The sequence below is a fragment of the Arachis duranensis genome, chromosome 1, assembly GCF_000817695.3.
Source record: "Arachis duranensis cultivar V14167 chromosome 1, aradu.V14167.gnm2.J7QH, whole genome shotgun sequence".
NCBI lineage: Eukaryota > Viridiplantae > Streptophyta > Magnoliopsida > Fabales > Fabaceae > Arachis > Arachis duranensis.
Window position 1 is genome coordinate 26,343,338 of NC_029772.3, and position 17,197 is coordinate 26,360,534.

At 40.4% G+C, this 17,197-nt stretch overlaps 2 protein-coding genes across 2 annotated transcripts in view; one reads left to right on the forward strand and one right to left on the reverse strand.

The window, feature by feature from the left end:
• LOC107483039 (uncharacterized) overlaps nt 1-2,202 on the reverse strand; it is a 13,888-nt gene extending 11,686 nt beyond the window's left edge. The window contains exon 1 of the mRNA XM_016103645.1: nt 2,024-2,202. Within this exon, the coding sequence (XP_015959131.1) occupies nt 2,024-2,202 (179 nt within the window). The remainder of the gene's footprint in view (nt 1-2,023) is intronic.
• Nucleotides 2,203-12,995: 10,793 nt separating this feature from the next.
• Nucleotides 12,996-14,252, forward strand: LOC107483079 (late embryogenesis abundant protein 6-like). Its single transcript, XM_016103694.3, has 2 exons — nt 12,996-13,163; nt 13,725-14,252. Exons 1-2 carry the CDS (start codon nt 13,077-13,079, stop codon nt 14,016-14,018), a joined length of 381 nt encoding a protein of 126 aa, XP_015959180.1. The 5' UTR covers nt 12,996-13,076; the 3' UTR covers nt 14,019-14,252.
• The last annotated feature ends 2,945 nt before the right edge of the window (nt 14,253-17,197 follow it).

Consider the following 17,197-nt stretch of genomic DNA (forward strand, 5'->3'; position numbering starts at 1 on the left):
AAAATAAAATAAAAATTCAAAAACCAAAAGGGAATAAAATCAAAGCAAATTGAAAACTAAATTAATTAATTAATTAAAAAGATTTTCGAATTAGCAATTAAGAAGATATGATTGAAAATTATTTTGAAAAAGATTTGATTTTTGAAATGAGGAAAGAGAAAACAACAAAATGACACCAAACTTAAAATTTTTAGAAAATCAAATGCAAATTTTCGAAAATTTAAAGGAAAACACAAAGAAGACACCAAACTCAGAATTTTTATAGGTAAAGAAACATCTAAGATTATGCAATTTCAAAAAAATTAAGAGAAAGTAAAAGCATGCAATTGACACCAAACTTAAAATATGAAACTAGACTCAAATAAAAGACTCTAAACCAACAAAAATAAAATATTCCTAATCTAAGCAACAAGATAGACCGTCAGTTGTCCAAACTCGAACAGTCTCCGGCAACGGCGCCAAAAACTTGGTGCATGAAATCACAATCACACTTTTGTAATTCCGCACAACTAACCAGGAGGTGCACTGGGTCATCCAAGTAATACCTTACGTGAGTAAGGGTCGATCCCACGGAGATTGTCGGCTTGAAGCAAGCTATGGTTACCTTGTAACTCTTAGTCAGGATATCAATAATTCTCCGATTTAATTGTAAAAAGTAAAAGAATATGAAATAAATACTTGTTTTGCAGTAATGGAGAACAGGTTGAAGTTTTGGAGATGCTCTATCTTCCGAATCTCTGCTTTCCTACTGTCTTCTTCTTCAAGCACGCAAGGCCCCTTCCATGGCAAGCTATATGTTGGGTTTCACCGTTGTCAATGGCTACCACCCGTCCTCTCAGTGAAAATGTTCAACGCGCTCTGTCACAGCACGGCTAATCATCTGTCAGTTCTCGATCATGCTGGAATAGGATCCATTGATCCTTTTGCGTCTGTCACTACGCCCAACACTCGCGAGTTTGAAGATCGTCACAGTCATTCAATCCTTGAATCCTACTCAGAATACCATAGACAAGGTTTAGACCTTCCGGATTCTCAAGAATGGCTACCAATGGATTCTAGCTTATACCACGAAGATTCTGATTAAGGAATCCAAGAGATATCCACTCAATCTAAGGTAGAACGGAGGTGGTTGTCAGGCACACGTTCATAGGTGAGATTGATGATGAGTGTCACGGATCATCACATTCATCAAGTTGAGGAACAAGTGATATCTTTGAATAGAAGCAAGCGTGATTGAATGAAAAATAGTAGTAATTGCATTAATCCATCAAGACACAGCAGAGCTCCTCACCCCCAACCATGGGGTTTAGAGACTCATGCCGTAGAAGATACAATATGAAACGTGTAAAATGTCATGAGGTCCAGATACCATAGCAAAAAGTCCTATTTATGGTGAACTAGTAACTTAGGGTTTACAAGAATGAGTAAATGATGTAAAAATCCACTTCTGGGGTCCACTTGGTATGTTCTTGGGCTGATTATTGAAGCTATCATGTGTAGAGACTTTTCCTGGAGTTAAACGCCAGCTTTTGTGCCAGTTTAGGCGTTTAACTCCAACTTTTGTGCCAGTTCCGGCGTTAAACGCCGGGAATTCTGAAGCTGATTTGAAACGCCGGTTTGGGCCATCAATTCTTGGGCAAAGTATGGACTATTATCTATTGCTGGAAAGCCCAGGATGTCTACTTTCCAACGCAATTGAGAGCGCGCCAATTGGGCTTTTGTAGCTCCAGAAAATTCACTTCGAGTGCAGGGAGGTCAGAATCCAACAGCATCTATAGTCCTTTTTCAGCCTCTGAATCAGATTTTTGCTCAGGTCCCTCAATTTCAGCCAGAAAATACCTGAAATCACAGAAAAACACACAAACTCATAGTAAAGTCCAGAAAAGTAAATTTTAAATAAAAACTAATAAAAGTATAATAAAAACTAATTAAAACATACTAAAAACATACTAAAAATAATGCCAAAAAGCGTATAAATTATCCGCTCATCAGCCCACCAACCTCGTTTGCCAGTACTAGATACGTCTTGTTGGGTCTTATTCCAGCCTCGTCGTTATCCGTAATGATGGACTTAGCATGCATGGTCAACTCCTGGTACTCACGATAGTGGATAGCTTTCTTAGCCGAACAGGGGTTAGAATGCCTCAATTCTAATATAGACACAATCCAACTTTTCTTCTCCTTGTCCAGCATGACATACATCCTTGCTCTGCATCTCGTGGCTGTAATTTTGTTTGCTCGAGTTGCTGCGTTCACCCTAAACTCTTGATAACCTTCTCACGTGCAGTGAATAGATTGATTAACCGGTATCTTTGATTCCTTCTGCATCTTGTCGAAATTCGTGTTCCTGATTTTAGTAACAAACCCAACTTTCTTTACATAGTTTGCATAAAATTTCTGTGCCAGAGGCAACGATCCAAAACTTATTCCTATGACTGATATTTCCTCTTCACCGATCCCACTATGATCCGGCAACTGTAACGTCAATACACAAAACTAGATACAAATCAAAACTAGCACTAATACAATAAGTATTTAATACCAATTCTTAGCATACTTTAATAATATATCAACTAAATATTTCACTGTACCCGAATTTTTCAAATAAATAAGCTTTTTGAACTTAAAAAATATCTAATTAGCATAAATAAGAAACATTAACATAGCACATTCAAACCTCGTGTCTCGAGTCCAACTCATCATTTCTAGTCACAACGACGTCGGTAATTTCGTCGACCTTCAATTAAAGACACCAGAAAAACTATTATTAAGTTAAGATCCTTCCTTACTATATAATGCATGACTCCAATAAAAAACATCAAAAAATATTGCAAAACAAATATGGGAGTCAAGCATAATTTGATGATGGCAATTCTTAGGATTCAAACATGCTGGATAAGTATTTAGTAGCAATTTTCAGCATACTTTGCTCAACTAAATATATTACTGTACCAGAATTTTTCAAATAAATAAATTTTTTGAACCTAAAAAACATCTAATTAGCATGAATAATAAGCATTCAAATAACACATTGTCATAACATTTCTTACAACGCAGGACCAACTTATGCAACATACCTTAGTCCCCTCTTGTTCTTGAATAACTACTTCACCCATACTGAATTCTTCATCGCCTTGGGTTGGATTGATCAATGTACTAATCGATCCGCCTTCCGGGGTTAAAAATACCATGGAAGATGCTCTCTTCTAGAAGTATTGCACTGCACCCTTCTCTTAGATGTTTGATTGGAGGAAGTTGGCGCCGCTGATGTAACCAAGAGCGAACCATGCACCGTAGCCTCCAAGAGAGAGAGGGGGTGAAGAATCGGGAGCCTTGTCTTCGCTTGAGAAGGGATCGCCACTTAGATGGTCGGATGGACGAAGTTGGCGCCATCGGATGGTCGAATGGATGAGATCGACGCCGTCGAATAGATGAAGTCGGCACCGTTGATGATATGAATAGAGAACCATGCACCGTAGCCACCAAAAAAAAGAGAGGGTGAAGAATCGGGCTTGATTTCACTTCTGTGATCCCAGGAGTAGTTTTTGAAACATATCACTCAAAAGCTTATTTTGAGTTAACAACAATTAATAACAAATATTGTAAATTAAAAAAAAATTAAAACTAATTAAAATAATTATTATTAATTGAGTTGTTCAATTTTTTACTGATTAAAAGTTAGTTCCATATATTTTTCTTTTTACACATTATGCCAAATCGATACATTCACATGAAAAATCAATATATAATTATTTTCTTATGCTAATATCTTAAATTGCTTTATAGCAGGTCTAAAAGTTGAGATAAATAATAATCACACAATTGTAATTGAATCCAAAATCCATACAAAAATAAGCCAATTCATGACTACATTGTAAGTTTGTAACAAATACAATATTCAATTCTTAAAATAAAGATCACATTAAATTATCAGATCGGTCTCTCACTAATTTAATAATAGAAGAAAGACTTTTTGATCTTGCTTGGGAAAAAGATCGGTTTCCACTCCTCGGGATCGGCCGAGCTATAGGCTGGAATGTTGAGCGTCCGTCCATCTGAGTTCGAGCTTCTTATGGTTATTGTTATGCAAGAATGCGGGCAATGAAAAACTGGGGGGAGTGTACCTGCAAAGGCACTCCGATGCTTAAGTCAGTATTCGGAATACAGTAAAAAAAACTTACCTTAACGAGATGTTTTTCCCCCCTTTATATGGAGAGCTTCTCGTCCGTTTATATTTTCAGCAATAAATCGTCGGTTTTTTATTGTGCCATTTTGAGACGTCGGTTGTAAAAATGTTAACGTTACCGAGTTATAGCTCATCAAGTCCGAGTAATAACGGATGATGACGAGTTATGGTGCTTGCCGATAACGGTTAGGAGACCGAGATAAATAACTCGTATTAATGATGACCATATTACAGCCCCCAAGCTTAGCCTGTGGAAAGTTTTTTAATGAAGCAGGTTGAGCTTTTTGTGATGAGTTATAACTCGGTTGAGTGGATTCCTGAGTGGGCCCCCAGTTCAACGTACTTCATTAAAGGGACTTTGTTTGTGCCACGTTGGACAACGTGTTTGTTGTTTATTGAGGAGAGAGAATGAGTGGGTGCTTCATTAATGTTTTGGTAGTTTCCAATGTTCCGTTCATCCTTTCGTGTGATTGATGCAATGGTGATATTTGAAATGTTTTTATTTTGATTAATAACTTTTACTGATTGGAACTTGGGCATTTTGATTTTCTCCTTCTCTGTGAAGAATGAGCAAGAGAGGTATGGCTATGTCAGCGTTTTTGTGATTTTTTTTCTTCCTTCTTCTTCTTTCTGTTTGTTGGTTGCATGTTTGTTTTATTGTGTTTTTGATGGGGTTTGAGAAGGAGAAGAAGGATAAAGTAGATTGGTCTTACGATTGGGTTGGGGATGATGTGAGGTTTCGGGTGTCGTTATTTTGTGATGAGGCTGCCGTGAGGGAGGTAGATGTAAGTAAGTTGGTGAGGCCTGGTTCTGGAGTTGGGGTTGAGTTACTGCCATGTAGTGTAAATGATAGGGTTTATCACCGTGGGAGTGGTTTTGAATTTTTCTACATGCACAGCTGTGTTCTGAAAGAACTGAGAGTGAGGTTACCCTTTACAGATTTCGAGTGTTAGATCCTTAAACAGTTGAATTGTGCTCCATCTCAGCTTCATCCAAATGGGTGGGCGTTCTTGCATTCTTTTGAAATTCTAATGGAATTTCTGGAGCAGGTACCCTCTGTTGACCTTTTCTTCTCACTATTCCAAGCTAAAGGGGTGTGGAAGGGGGGTTGGGTAAATTTCAACAGCACCCTTGGGTTTGGCATTTTCAGGTTGTATAAGTCTTCTTTCAAAGATTTCAAGGAGATGTACTTTAAGGTTAGGGGTTTGGAAAAAGGATTTTCCATTTTTTGTAGATGAAAATCTGGCTGAGAAGTTCCCATTATATTGGTGCTCGGAACCTCAGAATATACTCGGACCCGAAGTTATTCTTCCGAGAAATGCTTGTTTGATTGAGTTTCTTGTTGAGAACATCGGTCGGGGAGACCTGATTTCAATTGATGACCTTCTGAAGTGGGAAGAGGATAAAGATGCTGTTTTAAAGTATTTAGGTGAGTGATAGGGTTGTTTGTGATGTAGTTGCTATTTCTTTTCAGATATCTGATGCTCCTTATTTTTTGTAGGTGGTAAATATCCTGGGGTTTCAGCTGCGTCTTTGAGGACACGTTTCAAGAATAAGAACTTGGAGAAGGAATTTTCATCTTCTAATGTTGAGAAAATTGCTGGGACTGGTGAGGTTACCCAGCCTCGGCAAGGTCGGAGGAAGGTTATTGTTAAAAGGAAGAGGAAGTCCGATCTTGTTGACCTGTCTGATGACTCTGAGGAGAAGTCGTTTGGGGTTCCTGTCGAGGAGATACAAGCTTTTATGGGTAACCAAAAAAGGCTTCACAAAATTTCTGAACAAAGTGAGGGGTTTTCTGTCTGGGGGAGAGAATATCCTTATATGGCTGTAGTGGACGAGTATTGTCAGTCGTCGGCCGATGTTTCGCTTGCGAAAGAGGTTGGAGACATGGCGATTGGTCAGTATATGCAGGTAATGGGCTAACTTTTCTGCTTCACTTGGTGTTTTTTGAATTTTTTACAAGCTTTTTGTATTCTTTTGTGTAGGTTGTTGGTCTTCGTCTTGCCAGTCTTGGGCGTAGCCAAGAGTTGAAATGTAAGAAAGTTTCTGCAGATAGAGGGGAGGTTTCTGTTCTGAAGGAAGAGTTAGTGAAAAGTAAAAGTGATGCTGCCGAGCTTCAGGTACGGCTAACTGAGGCCGAGAAGTTATTGAAGGAGACAAAAGATAATTATGCTCGGGATGTGGAAGATCTGAAGAAGAAGGAGAGTGATTTGGCGAGCGTACAATCTCGTCTTATTGAGGTAACTGCTGAATTAAAGGATGTGCAGAAGAAAAAGGCTGATGAAATTCTGGATTCTTTTGTTGAGGGGTTTGAAAGGGCTTTGTTACAAGCAAAGTTTTTGGCACCGGAAGCTGACCTGTCTGGCATGGATCCGGGGAAAGTTGTGCGTGATGGCAAGATGGTTGAAGATGATGGTGATGCTGAAGATCAAGCAGAAAATGTTTAGTTTGTTACTTTGTTTGGTATTTTGGTTTTGTTTTGTAAGTCGGTAGATATTTTGAACATTGATAGATTGGTGATAGTCCTTGAAAAAACATTGATATCTTGGTTTTGAATTGCTTGAATGTTTATTGGAAGTTAGTGCTCTCCTTTTTGTGGTAAAGCATTTTGTTTATTGAAAGGAATGATTTTGATGAGTCCATCATTCTTGTTTGAATGTACTGCCGAGTAATGGCAGGTTGCATATATAGCCGAGCATTGCTATTTACCGAGTTATTTTGAGAATTGATAATGATAGGAGATACAAATTGCATAATTTAACTGTAATAAGATGATGTTGGTGGTAAATTCATAATTGTTTGAATACAAACTTTCAGGTAGGCTGGCCTCGTTAAAACCTCTCCAAGCAAAAACCCTTTGGGACAAAAACTTGGTAGTAGAAAAAAGAGTACCAGCCTGTCCTTAATTTTTAACTGTAGAACTTCTTTAGGGATGAAACATTCCAGGTATTGGGTAATACTTTTCCATCGATTAATTCGAGTATGTATGCCCCGTTGCCGAGTACTTCAGATATTCCCATGTGAGGGTGGTTTCCGAGCAGCTTCGGTTTTGCGGAGGACTAAGTCTCCTTTCACAAATGATCTGCTTTTAACCGACTTGTTGTACTGTCGGGCGATTGTTTGCTGTGTTGCGCGTTGCTTCAAAGTGGCGATGTCTCTTACTTCTTCAATGATGTCGAGCTCGGTTCTCCGAGCTTCGTCTTGATTGTCGATGTAAGTTCGGATGGGTTCCTGGGAGATCTCCAGGGGAATCATGGCCTCCGAGCCATATACCAGTCTGAATGGGGTTTCCTTTGTTGATGTTTGTGGGGTGGTGTTGTATCCCCAAAGGACTTCAGGTATTAGTTCGGCCCAAAGTCCTTTGGCATCATCTAGCTTCTTCTTTAGTGCATGAAGGATGACCTTGTTTGCAGCCTCAGCTAGTCCATTTGTTTGAGGATGTTCAACAGAGGCGAAGTGTTGCTTTATTTTGAGATTCTGCAAAAAAGTTTGAAATTTCTGATCGGCGAACTGGCGTCCGTTGTCAGTTGTGATATGTTGAGGTATGCCGAAACGACAAATAATATTTTTCCAAACAAATGAAATCATTTGCTGTGATGTTATTTTTGCTAAAGGTTGGGCTTCCACCCATTTGGAGAAATAATCAATGCCGACAATAAGAAATTTTACCTGGCCCGGTGCCATAGGGAAAGGCCCGAGTATATCTAAACCCCATTGGTTAAATGGCCAACTGATGTCCGAATGATGTAATTCCTCGGCGGGTATGTGTATCAGTGGTGCGTGCCTTTGGCAATTGTTGCATGACCTGATTTTTTGTTGGCTGTCCTGTTTCAAAGTCGGCCAGAAGAATCCGGCTCGGAGGATCTTGGATGCTAAACTCCAAGCTCCTGTATGTGTGCCACAGATTTCTTCATGTGCCTCTGCCAAAGCTATGTCGGCTTCTGACTTGTTGAGACATTTGAGTAGAGGCCGAGTATAACCTCGTTGATATAGTGTTCCATTGAGGATTGTGAAGGAAGATGCTTGCCGTCGAAACTTTTTATCGCTCTCGACCCCTTCTGGTATATTACCTGTTTGTAAATAGTGTATAAAGTCGTTCCTCCAATCTGTTACCTGTGAAACACTTAACACGTTTGTCAGAGTAACAGTGGGTGATGTTATTGTGAACTGTTGCAGTGTAGATAGCTCGGACTGTGTACTGCCGAGCTTAGATAAGATATCCGCTCTTTGATTTTGTTCGCGTGGTATATGTTCTATTTCAAATTTGAAAAATTTTTTCTTAACTTTTTTACTAATAGCAAGTATTTAGAGAGTAGGGGATCTTTTACCTGAAAAAGGTCGTTTACCTGCTGTACGACTAACAATGAATCACAATATACCTTGATCGTCGAGATTTGAAGATCTAAACAGAGTCGGAGTCCGGCGAGTAGTGCTTAATACTCGGATTGGTTGTTGCTCGCTTTGAAAGCGAAGTGTATTGAGTGTTCCAATATGAATCCATCGTCGGCCTCCAGACAAATTCCTGCACCACAGCCTCCGTTATTTGAAGAGCCGTCCACATATAAGATCCACTATTTTGCATGATCCTCTTCGGACGGTATTGTAAGCTCGGCGATGAAATCCGCCAAGAATTGTGACTTGATCGGTCCTCGGGATTGGTATCTGATGTCGAATTCAGATAGTTCGACTGCCCATTTTATGAGTCGGCCTGCGATTTCTGGTTTGTGTAACACTTGTCTTAGTGGGTGATCGGTTCTGACGTGGATAACGTGGCTCTGGAAGTAAGGTCGGAGACGTTGCGCCGAGAATATCAGTGCTAGTGCGAGCTTCTCAATCCTTGGATAGTTGAGTTCGGCATGCTGTAGGGTCTTACTGACAAAGTATACTGGATGCTGAACTTTGTTTCTCTCTGTAACAAGGGCCGAGCTTATCGCCCAATCAGTAATTAACAGATATAGAAATAAATCCTCCCCTTGTTTTTTGTAAAATCGGCGGTTGTGAGAGTGTTGTTTTTAATTTTGAAAATGCCTTCTCACAATCGTCGTTCCATTCGAATTTATTTTTCTTTTTAATTGTTTGGAAAAAAGGAATAGAAGTTGAGGCAAGGCAAGGAACAAATCTAGAAAGTGCAGCGAGTCGTCCTGTGAGGCGCTGATCTTCTTTTACTGTTTTAGGGCTGGCCATGTCCAGCACTGCTCGGCATTTGTCTGGATTTGCCTCTATTCCCCTGCATGTTAGCAAAAAACCCAAAAACTTACCCCCTTGAACTGCGAATACACATTTCTCGGGGTTGAGGCGCATGTTGTACTGGCGGATCTGGCCGAATATTTCTGTAAGGTCGCTGATGTGGTTATCTCCGATTTTTGTTTTGGCGACCATATCATCGACATAAACTTCGATATTCCTGCCGATTTGTTTGGCGAACACCTTATCCATAAGGCATTGGTAAGTTGCACCTGCGTTCTTTAATCCAAATGGCATAACTTTATAACAATAGTTACCGAAATCATTGATAAAAGCTGTTTTATTTTGATCAGAGGGGTGCATCATTATTTGATCAGAGGGGTGCATCATTACCGAAATCAGTGAATATGCATCCATAAAACTTAAAGTAGCGTAGCCTGACGCATTGTCTATTAAAGAGTCTATGGATGGCAGAGGATAAGAATCCTTTGGGAATGTTTTGTTTAAATCAGTGAAGTTGATGCACATGCGCCACTTACCGTTTTGTTTTCTTACCATTACCACATTGGCTAACCAGGTGGTGAATCTGATCTCTTTGATAAATTCGGCATTGATGAGCTTTTGTGTTTCTTCCAGTGACGCTCTCTTTTTTTCTTCGCCGAGTTTACGTTTCTTCTGTTGCACTGGTCGAATTGACGAGTTTATTGCTAGTCTATGATTGATGATATGTGGGTCAATTCCGGGCATGTCTGATGGTGTCCATGCGAAAAGGTCGGCGTGTTTTTGCAGAAAGGTTGTTATAGCTTGCAACTCAGATGCATTGAGTGAGGTACCGACATATGTGAATTTATTAGAGTCATTGTTGAAATACACTTTTTGTAGGTCATCGGAGGGTTTTGGGCAATCGAGGAAATCAGCTCTTGGGTCCAGTTCGGCTAGCGTGTGCTCCTTTTGGTTTAGGCTGACGTTGTTGACTTGTTGCGTTGAGCGATTTTGGAATTTCATGCTGATGTTGTAACATTGTCGTGCCTCTTTATGGTCGCCGTGGATTGTGACAACCTGGTGGTCTTGCAGTGGAAACTTTACACAGAGATGAACTGTAGATACAATGGCGCCGAACTTATTCAAAAAAGGTCGGCCGAGGATAAGGTTATATGGACTGAAACAATCGACTACTAAATATTGAATATCATTAGTTTTGGAAAGAGGTTGCTCACCCAGTGTGGTTTGTAACCACACTGACCCGAGTATTGGAACCCGTTCTCCTGAGAAGCCAACCAAGTCTCCTCCTGTGGATTGTAGCATGTTGTCGCTGAGCTTCATCTTTTGAAATGTGGAGTAAAACAGAACATCGGCACTGCTCCCGGGATCTAAGAGTACTTTTTTCACTAATAGATCTCCTAGCTGGAGGGTGACTACCACAGGGTCGTCCAAATTTTGTATGTTGGAGTTAAAGTCGGCATGTGTGAAAGTGACTTCTGGTTGCGGATTAGTGATTGTTACATCTTGTTTCGATCCGTCTACCGAGTATATTGCTCTGAACGATCTTTTCCTTGCCGAGTTTGAGTATCCTCCACTTGCGTATCCTCCTGAAATACAATTGATTATACCTCGTGGTCTTTCATATTGGCTTGAAGATGCCTTCTCTTTTCCTCGGTGTTGTTCAGAGAGGTCGTTTGTTGTGGAACTAGGGCCACGCTTTTGGATGTGACCACCAATGTATTTGTCAAGGTGTCCTTGTCTTGCTAGTCGTTCTAAAAGATCTTTGGCGACCACACAATCATCGGTATTGTGGCCGTGTTTCTGGTGGAAAGTGCAGTACTTTGATTTGTCCACGTTCTTTGCATCTTGGTATGTGCCGGCTTTTCTCGGTGGCTTGATTAGTTTGGAGTTCAAGATTTCCTTGATTATGTCTTCCCTCTTGGTGTTAAACTGCGTATAAGAATCGAATCGAGGTGTTAGTTTAAAACTTTTCTTAATGGATGAGCTCTTATCTTCTTCACGAAAGTGTGACTTGTCAGACTTCCGAGCTTGTCTGAGCTCCTCGATGTCAATTTGTCCTTTTGCTTTCTCTCTAAATTCTGCTAGAGTCTTCGGCTTTGCTACTGCGATCGTCTCCTGGAACTTCCTGGGTCGGAGGCCGCTTTTAATTGCGTGCAGATGGACCTCGGGGTGGAGATCTGGTATGCTGATGGCGATCTTGGTGAAGCGAGTCATATAGTCCTTTAAGCTTTCGTTTGGTCCTTGCTTGATAGTGTTCAGGTAATCGGAGTCGTGCAAGTATATTGCAGATCCGGCGAAATGTTCTTCAAATAACTTCGCCAACTGATGAAAGCGCAAAATGGAACCTGCAGGCAAAGCACACAACCAATCAAGTGCAGGACCGTCTAAATAATTCGGAAAACAACGACATAAAACTGTATCTGATGCACCATTGACGATCATTATTGATCGGAATTTCTTTATGAACTTCCTCGGGTCTCCAAGTCCATCATAAGGCATAAGGGTCAACGGCAGAGTGAACCTCTTCGGCAGTTCAAAGTTCATTACTTCTTCTGTGAAGGGGCCTACAGCGTCCTCGGACTCTTCTTTCTCATCTTCGGGCTGCTGCTCTTCGTGTCGAGCGGTTTCTGAAACATGAATCGGTTGGAACTGATGCTCCTCGTCTTCCGCCTGACGAGCATCGTTGTGTTCAATCCGAGCATGATTTAGTTCGGCAATTTGAGCAGCCATTATTTAGTTCTCGTTAGCCATTCATTGATTAGCTTGTTGCAGCTCAGCTACCATTCGCATGAGTTCGGACAGTGAAGGAGGCGGTACATCAGCCATGGATGCAGATGGAAGCGATGGGACCAAAAGAAAAAATATGATTTCCTTGGCCCACGGTGGGCGCCAATTGATCTTGCTTGGGAAAAAGATCGGCTTCCACTCCTCGGGATCGGCCGAGCTATAGGCTGGAATGTTGAGCGTCCGTCCTTCTGAGTTCGAGCTTCGTATGGTTATTGTTATGCAAGAATGCGGGCAATGAAAAACGGGGGAGAGTGTACCTGCAAAGGCACTCCGATGCTTAAGTCAGTATTCGGAATACAGTAAAAAAAACTTACCTTAACGAGATGTTTTTCCCCCTTTTATATGAAGAGCTTCTCGTCCGTTTATATTTTCAGCAATAAATCGTCGGTTTCTTATTGTGCCGTTTTGAGACGTCGGTTGTAAAAATGTTAACGTTACCGAGTTATAGCTCATCAAGTCCGAGTAATAACGGATGATGACGAATTATGGTGCTTACTGATAACGATTAGGAGACCGAGATATATAACTCGTATTAATGATGACCATATCACTTTTCAAAAAAATATAATAGAAGAAAGAAAATAATAATAAAATAATAAATGAATGTAATAAAAAATTGATTTGCATGAATAAAAGGTGAACAAGAAATTTTCATATCTCCAATTTCTGAAAAGGGATAAGTTCATAATCTTTATTATTAAGCAACGCAACGTGGCTAGCATTAGATACTTGATGGGCATAGCATTGCTGCATGTTCAACAAGTGTTGGCTGCCGAACGTTCCATCCTCCCAGCAGCTATGTGGTGTCTTCGCTGTTTTGTATCGTCTTCCCTTTCTATGACATGCATATAAATCGAGAATGAAGAAGCACCATAGCCATCTTTGTTGATTGAAGCTCAATAGAAGATACAGAAAAATGAAATCTTCAAAGGAGAAGCTAAGCAACATGGCCAGTGCCGCCAAGGAACACGTTGACATCTGCGGAGCCAAAATTGACGAGAAGGTCCTCTCCATTTAATTTCTTTTTCGGCTTTCTTTCTCGATCTTACCCGTTTGATTAACATCGAGCGGAATTACTTTCTGCAGCAAACTCCCATTGATGTTCTACCGACGACAGCAACTCTAATCATTTTCAATTAAACAATCATCTTAATTGATTTATCATTTATTTGATGTTAATATTTTCTTTTCGTTTTTATATTTTTAATCTTTATTTGATGTTAAAAATGTCTTTAATTTTCGTGTCTTTTATTCCGAGTCTTATTATCAGTACTCGGAACCAAACGGCTTTTAAAGGACCAAGCTCTTCCCCGTGAGAAGAGGAGAGTGAGAGAGTGATAAAGTTAGATATTAAACACATTATAGTATTCACCCATAATGAAAATTACAAGGTGAATGGTAACTAATTCTTATTTTATTATTTTATCAAGTTTATATCCTGGCATTGGTAAAATGATAAAGTTAAGAGATAAACACAATATTAACATATAATGGAACTCACGAAGTCAAAGTTACAAACTAATACAAAGTCAATCATATTTTTTTTCTGTTTAAAATAGCGCAGACAGAGAAAGCAAGGGCACGAACAGAGGAGGAGAAAGTGATAGCACATGAGCGCGCAAAGGCGAGAGAAGCAAAGGCAAAAATGGAGTTGCATGAAGCCAAAGCCAGGCATGCAGCCGAGAAGCTAAGCACCAAGCAGGCGCACCTGGACCCTTCCTCGTTTGGAGCACACCATCAGCAGCCCCCAACAACAACGCACCAGCAGCCGTTAGGGTCTCTTGCAACGCCTGCTGGAGGAGTCACCAATCCTTCATATCCATTGGGAGGAAATCATCATATCAATAAGCACATTTAGATATATGTGTATGTATACGGTTATACTTAGTTATTCCCCCCACTGATGGCCACTACTACTGTTTCTTTGCGTGTTAGTTTCTGTTTCTGGTGGTTCACGTTTTCAGTTGTTAGTTATCGGATATGTAATGTGGGAGCGAGGGGCGTGTTAGCTTTCTTGTATAGTTGTATGTACTTGAGAACGGTTTGTCTCTCCTGGTAATAATTTTTGAATCATAATTTGTGAGAAATGTTTCAACATGTTTTGCTTTATTTGTAGTAAATTGCAAGTACAGTTGATACAAATTGTTGGATTTTTATCTGCAAGGAGAAAGTTTACTCAATTTAGTATTGGGTGAAGTAAATACTGGCTCCATATTTCATAATAAGTGGGTTAGTTTAATACAAAGAAATAAAGGAAATAAAGAATATTTTGATATAATAGTACAAAAATATTTTTGTGATGGTAAGAATTATTTTCATATAAAAGGATATATTTTGATTGATCTAATTAACAGCACATTTATTTTATTTTTAAAAATTATATTCTTAAGAATAAAGTTTTATTAAAAATTATATGTAGATATTTAAATGAGACATTTTAAATTTTAAAATATAAATAAAACATTGCAGTAATATCATTTTAGAAGTATTATAGATTATTAGTTTTGTATTAAAGTGAAATGTGGGTGGCATACGGGTGTGTTTTTATCCTGCTTCTTATAATAACTGACGTGTATTTTTCTTCCATTTGTTAGAAGTAAAAAGTTGAGGAAACATTTCAGGTATGCCTTTGTACTTTATTGGTATTTCAGTGTGTCGTGTATTTTTAGGTTTTCAGTTTTATATTTGTTGTTCATATTTTAGACCGAGTTATAAGGTCTGGCTTGGACGATGACGAAACGATCGATCTGTTTTAAGGTTGGTTTGTCACCGATTTTTTCATAAAGAGTTCGGCCAAATTACTATAGAGGCCTAACAGGCTCAGAGTAGAGGATCACAGTCCACCTGAAGGCGGTTGGCCAAAAGATAGGTTATCTTACCTACAAAAAAGATAAGATAAGATAACAAACTTATTTCGAGGGAGGTCACTCTACACTAGTATAAATATACTGGCACATCCAAGTATAACTAATACTCTAATTCTACAAAAAACATGTTTAAAGTGCGTACTGACTTAAACATCGGAATCTCTTGCAGATACCACCACCCTCCGGTGACCAAAGACCAGCTGCACCTCGCATTCCAACAAGTCGGGCACGGCGGTAACGATAAGTTCAGAAGATCTCGTCCGAGATCGACCTCTAGTTTTAGGTAACCCCCGAAACATTGGCGCCGTTGTCGGAGACCTGGAAGTCATCCAATCACCATGGCAAGTAACCTCTACCAACGACCTTAACTCCGGATTAGATGAAGGAACTTAAAAACACGGATGCCACACCAAAGGACATGCACCAATCCAAGGGAGACAAGCAACCTTAAAACACTGAAATCCTGGATGCCATCCGTGAATAGCAGGATTGCCTCAAACAGCTTGAACAAGAAGCTGAACGTCAATGAGAAGCTGAGTGAGACCTCTGGAAAGAAACAAGACGACGTCGAGAGTTAGAAGACAAGCTCCAAAAGCTCGAAGCCGACCTCAAATCCAAGACCTCCCATCGCGAGGATAACCCTTACAAGGACCAAGACCCGTTCACGAAAGAAATCATAAAGGCTAAAGTCCCGAAGGACTTCAAAGCCTATGATATGACCCCATATGATGGTACGTCTGACCCACGTCAGCAATTTTAGGAGTCGGATGTATCTAACGGATGCTTCAGATGCGACCCGTTGCAAGGCCTTTCCGACCACCTTAACCAAAACGGCAATAAAATGGTTCGACAGCCTGCCACCAAGGTTGATGGCAAGCTTTGATGACCTCGCCAAGAAATTCTTGGTCAGGTTCTCCATCCAAAAGGACAAGACTAAGCACGCTCCGAGTCTGATAGGGATTAAACTAGAAGATCGGAAAAGCCTCTGCAGTTACATGGAAAGGTTCAATAAAGCATGTCTTGATATACAGAATCTTCTTACAAAAGCAGCTATCATGGAACTCATCAACGGCTTACGAGAAGGACCCTTTAGCCACTCCATATCCAAGAAGACCCAACATCTCTTAACGAGGTTCAAGAACGGGCAGAAAAATATATTAATATGGAGGAGAACTCCCGATTAGGAGAAACCTCAAAGATCGGACTCTCCTACCCAACTCGGGACAAGGATAAAGAGTCTAGAAAAAAAGAAGACCAACTTACTGAGAAACTTAGAAAATACCACAACTATACCCCCCTTCGGGTGTCTCTTGTAGATGTCTATCGAAAAATATGCAATACCGAGAAGATTCCTCCTCCTCGTCCGACTAAACATGAGAGAGGAGGAAGTCGGACAGAATATTGCGAATACCACCAAATCTACGGACATCCTACTAACGACTGCTACGACCTGAAGAATGTCATAGAGAAACTAGTTCGAGATGGAAGACTAGATCGGTTCCTAGCCAATAGAGTGGACGAGCCAAAAAAGCGAAGAACGGATGAAGAGGGAGGACGGAATGAACGTCTTCCCCACACCCTTGAGAGACATATTCACATGATAAATAGAGGATTTGCAGGAGGAGGGATCTCCAAGTCAACCCGTAAAAGACACCATAAGGAGGTGTACCATGTCAGAGAAGGGGACAGGTCATCCGACCTCCCCACTATTACCTTCACTCAAGAAGACGCCGCATGCATCATCTCAGAACACGATGACCCCGTGGTTATTACCATCATACTTGCCAACACCAATCTCCACCGAACATTGGTAGACCAAGGGAGCTCTGCGGATATCCTATTTAAATCGGCCTTCGACAAACTTGGCTTACAAGAGAAAGAACTCAGAGCATATCCAAATAGCCTATTCAGGTTTGGGGACGCTCCAATCCAGCCACTTGGGTACATCCCACTACATACAACCTTTGGAAAAGGAACGCAGACTAGAACATTGAGCATAGACTACATCATTGTCGACGTGAGCTCTGCGTACAACGTCCTCATAGGTCGGACAACACTGAATCAGCTCACCGTGGTGGTCTCCACTCCGCACCTATGCATGAAGTTTCCAACTCCAGAAGGGATTGCCACTGTCAAGTGAGACCAAAAACTCGCGCGATATTGCTACAAC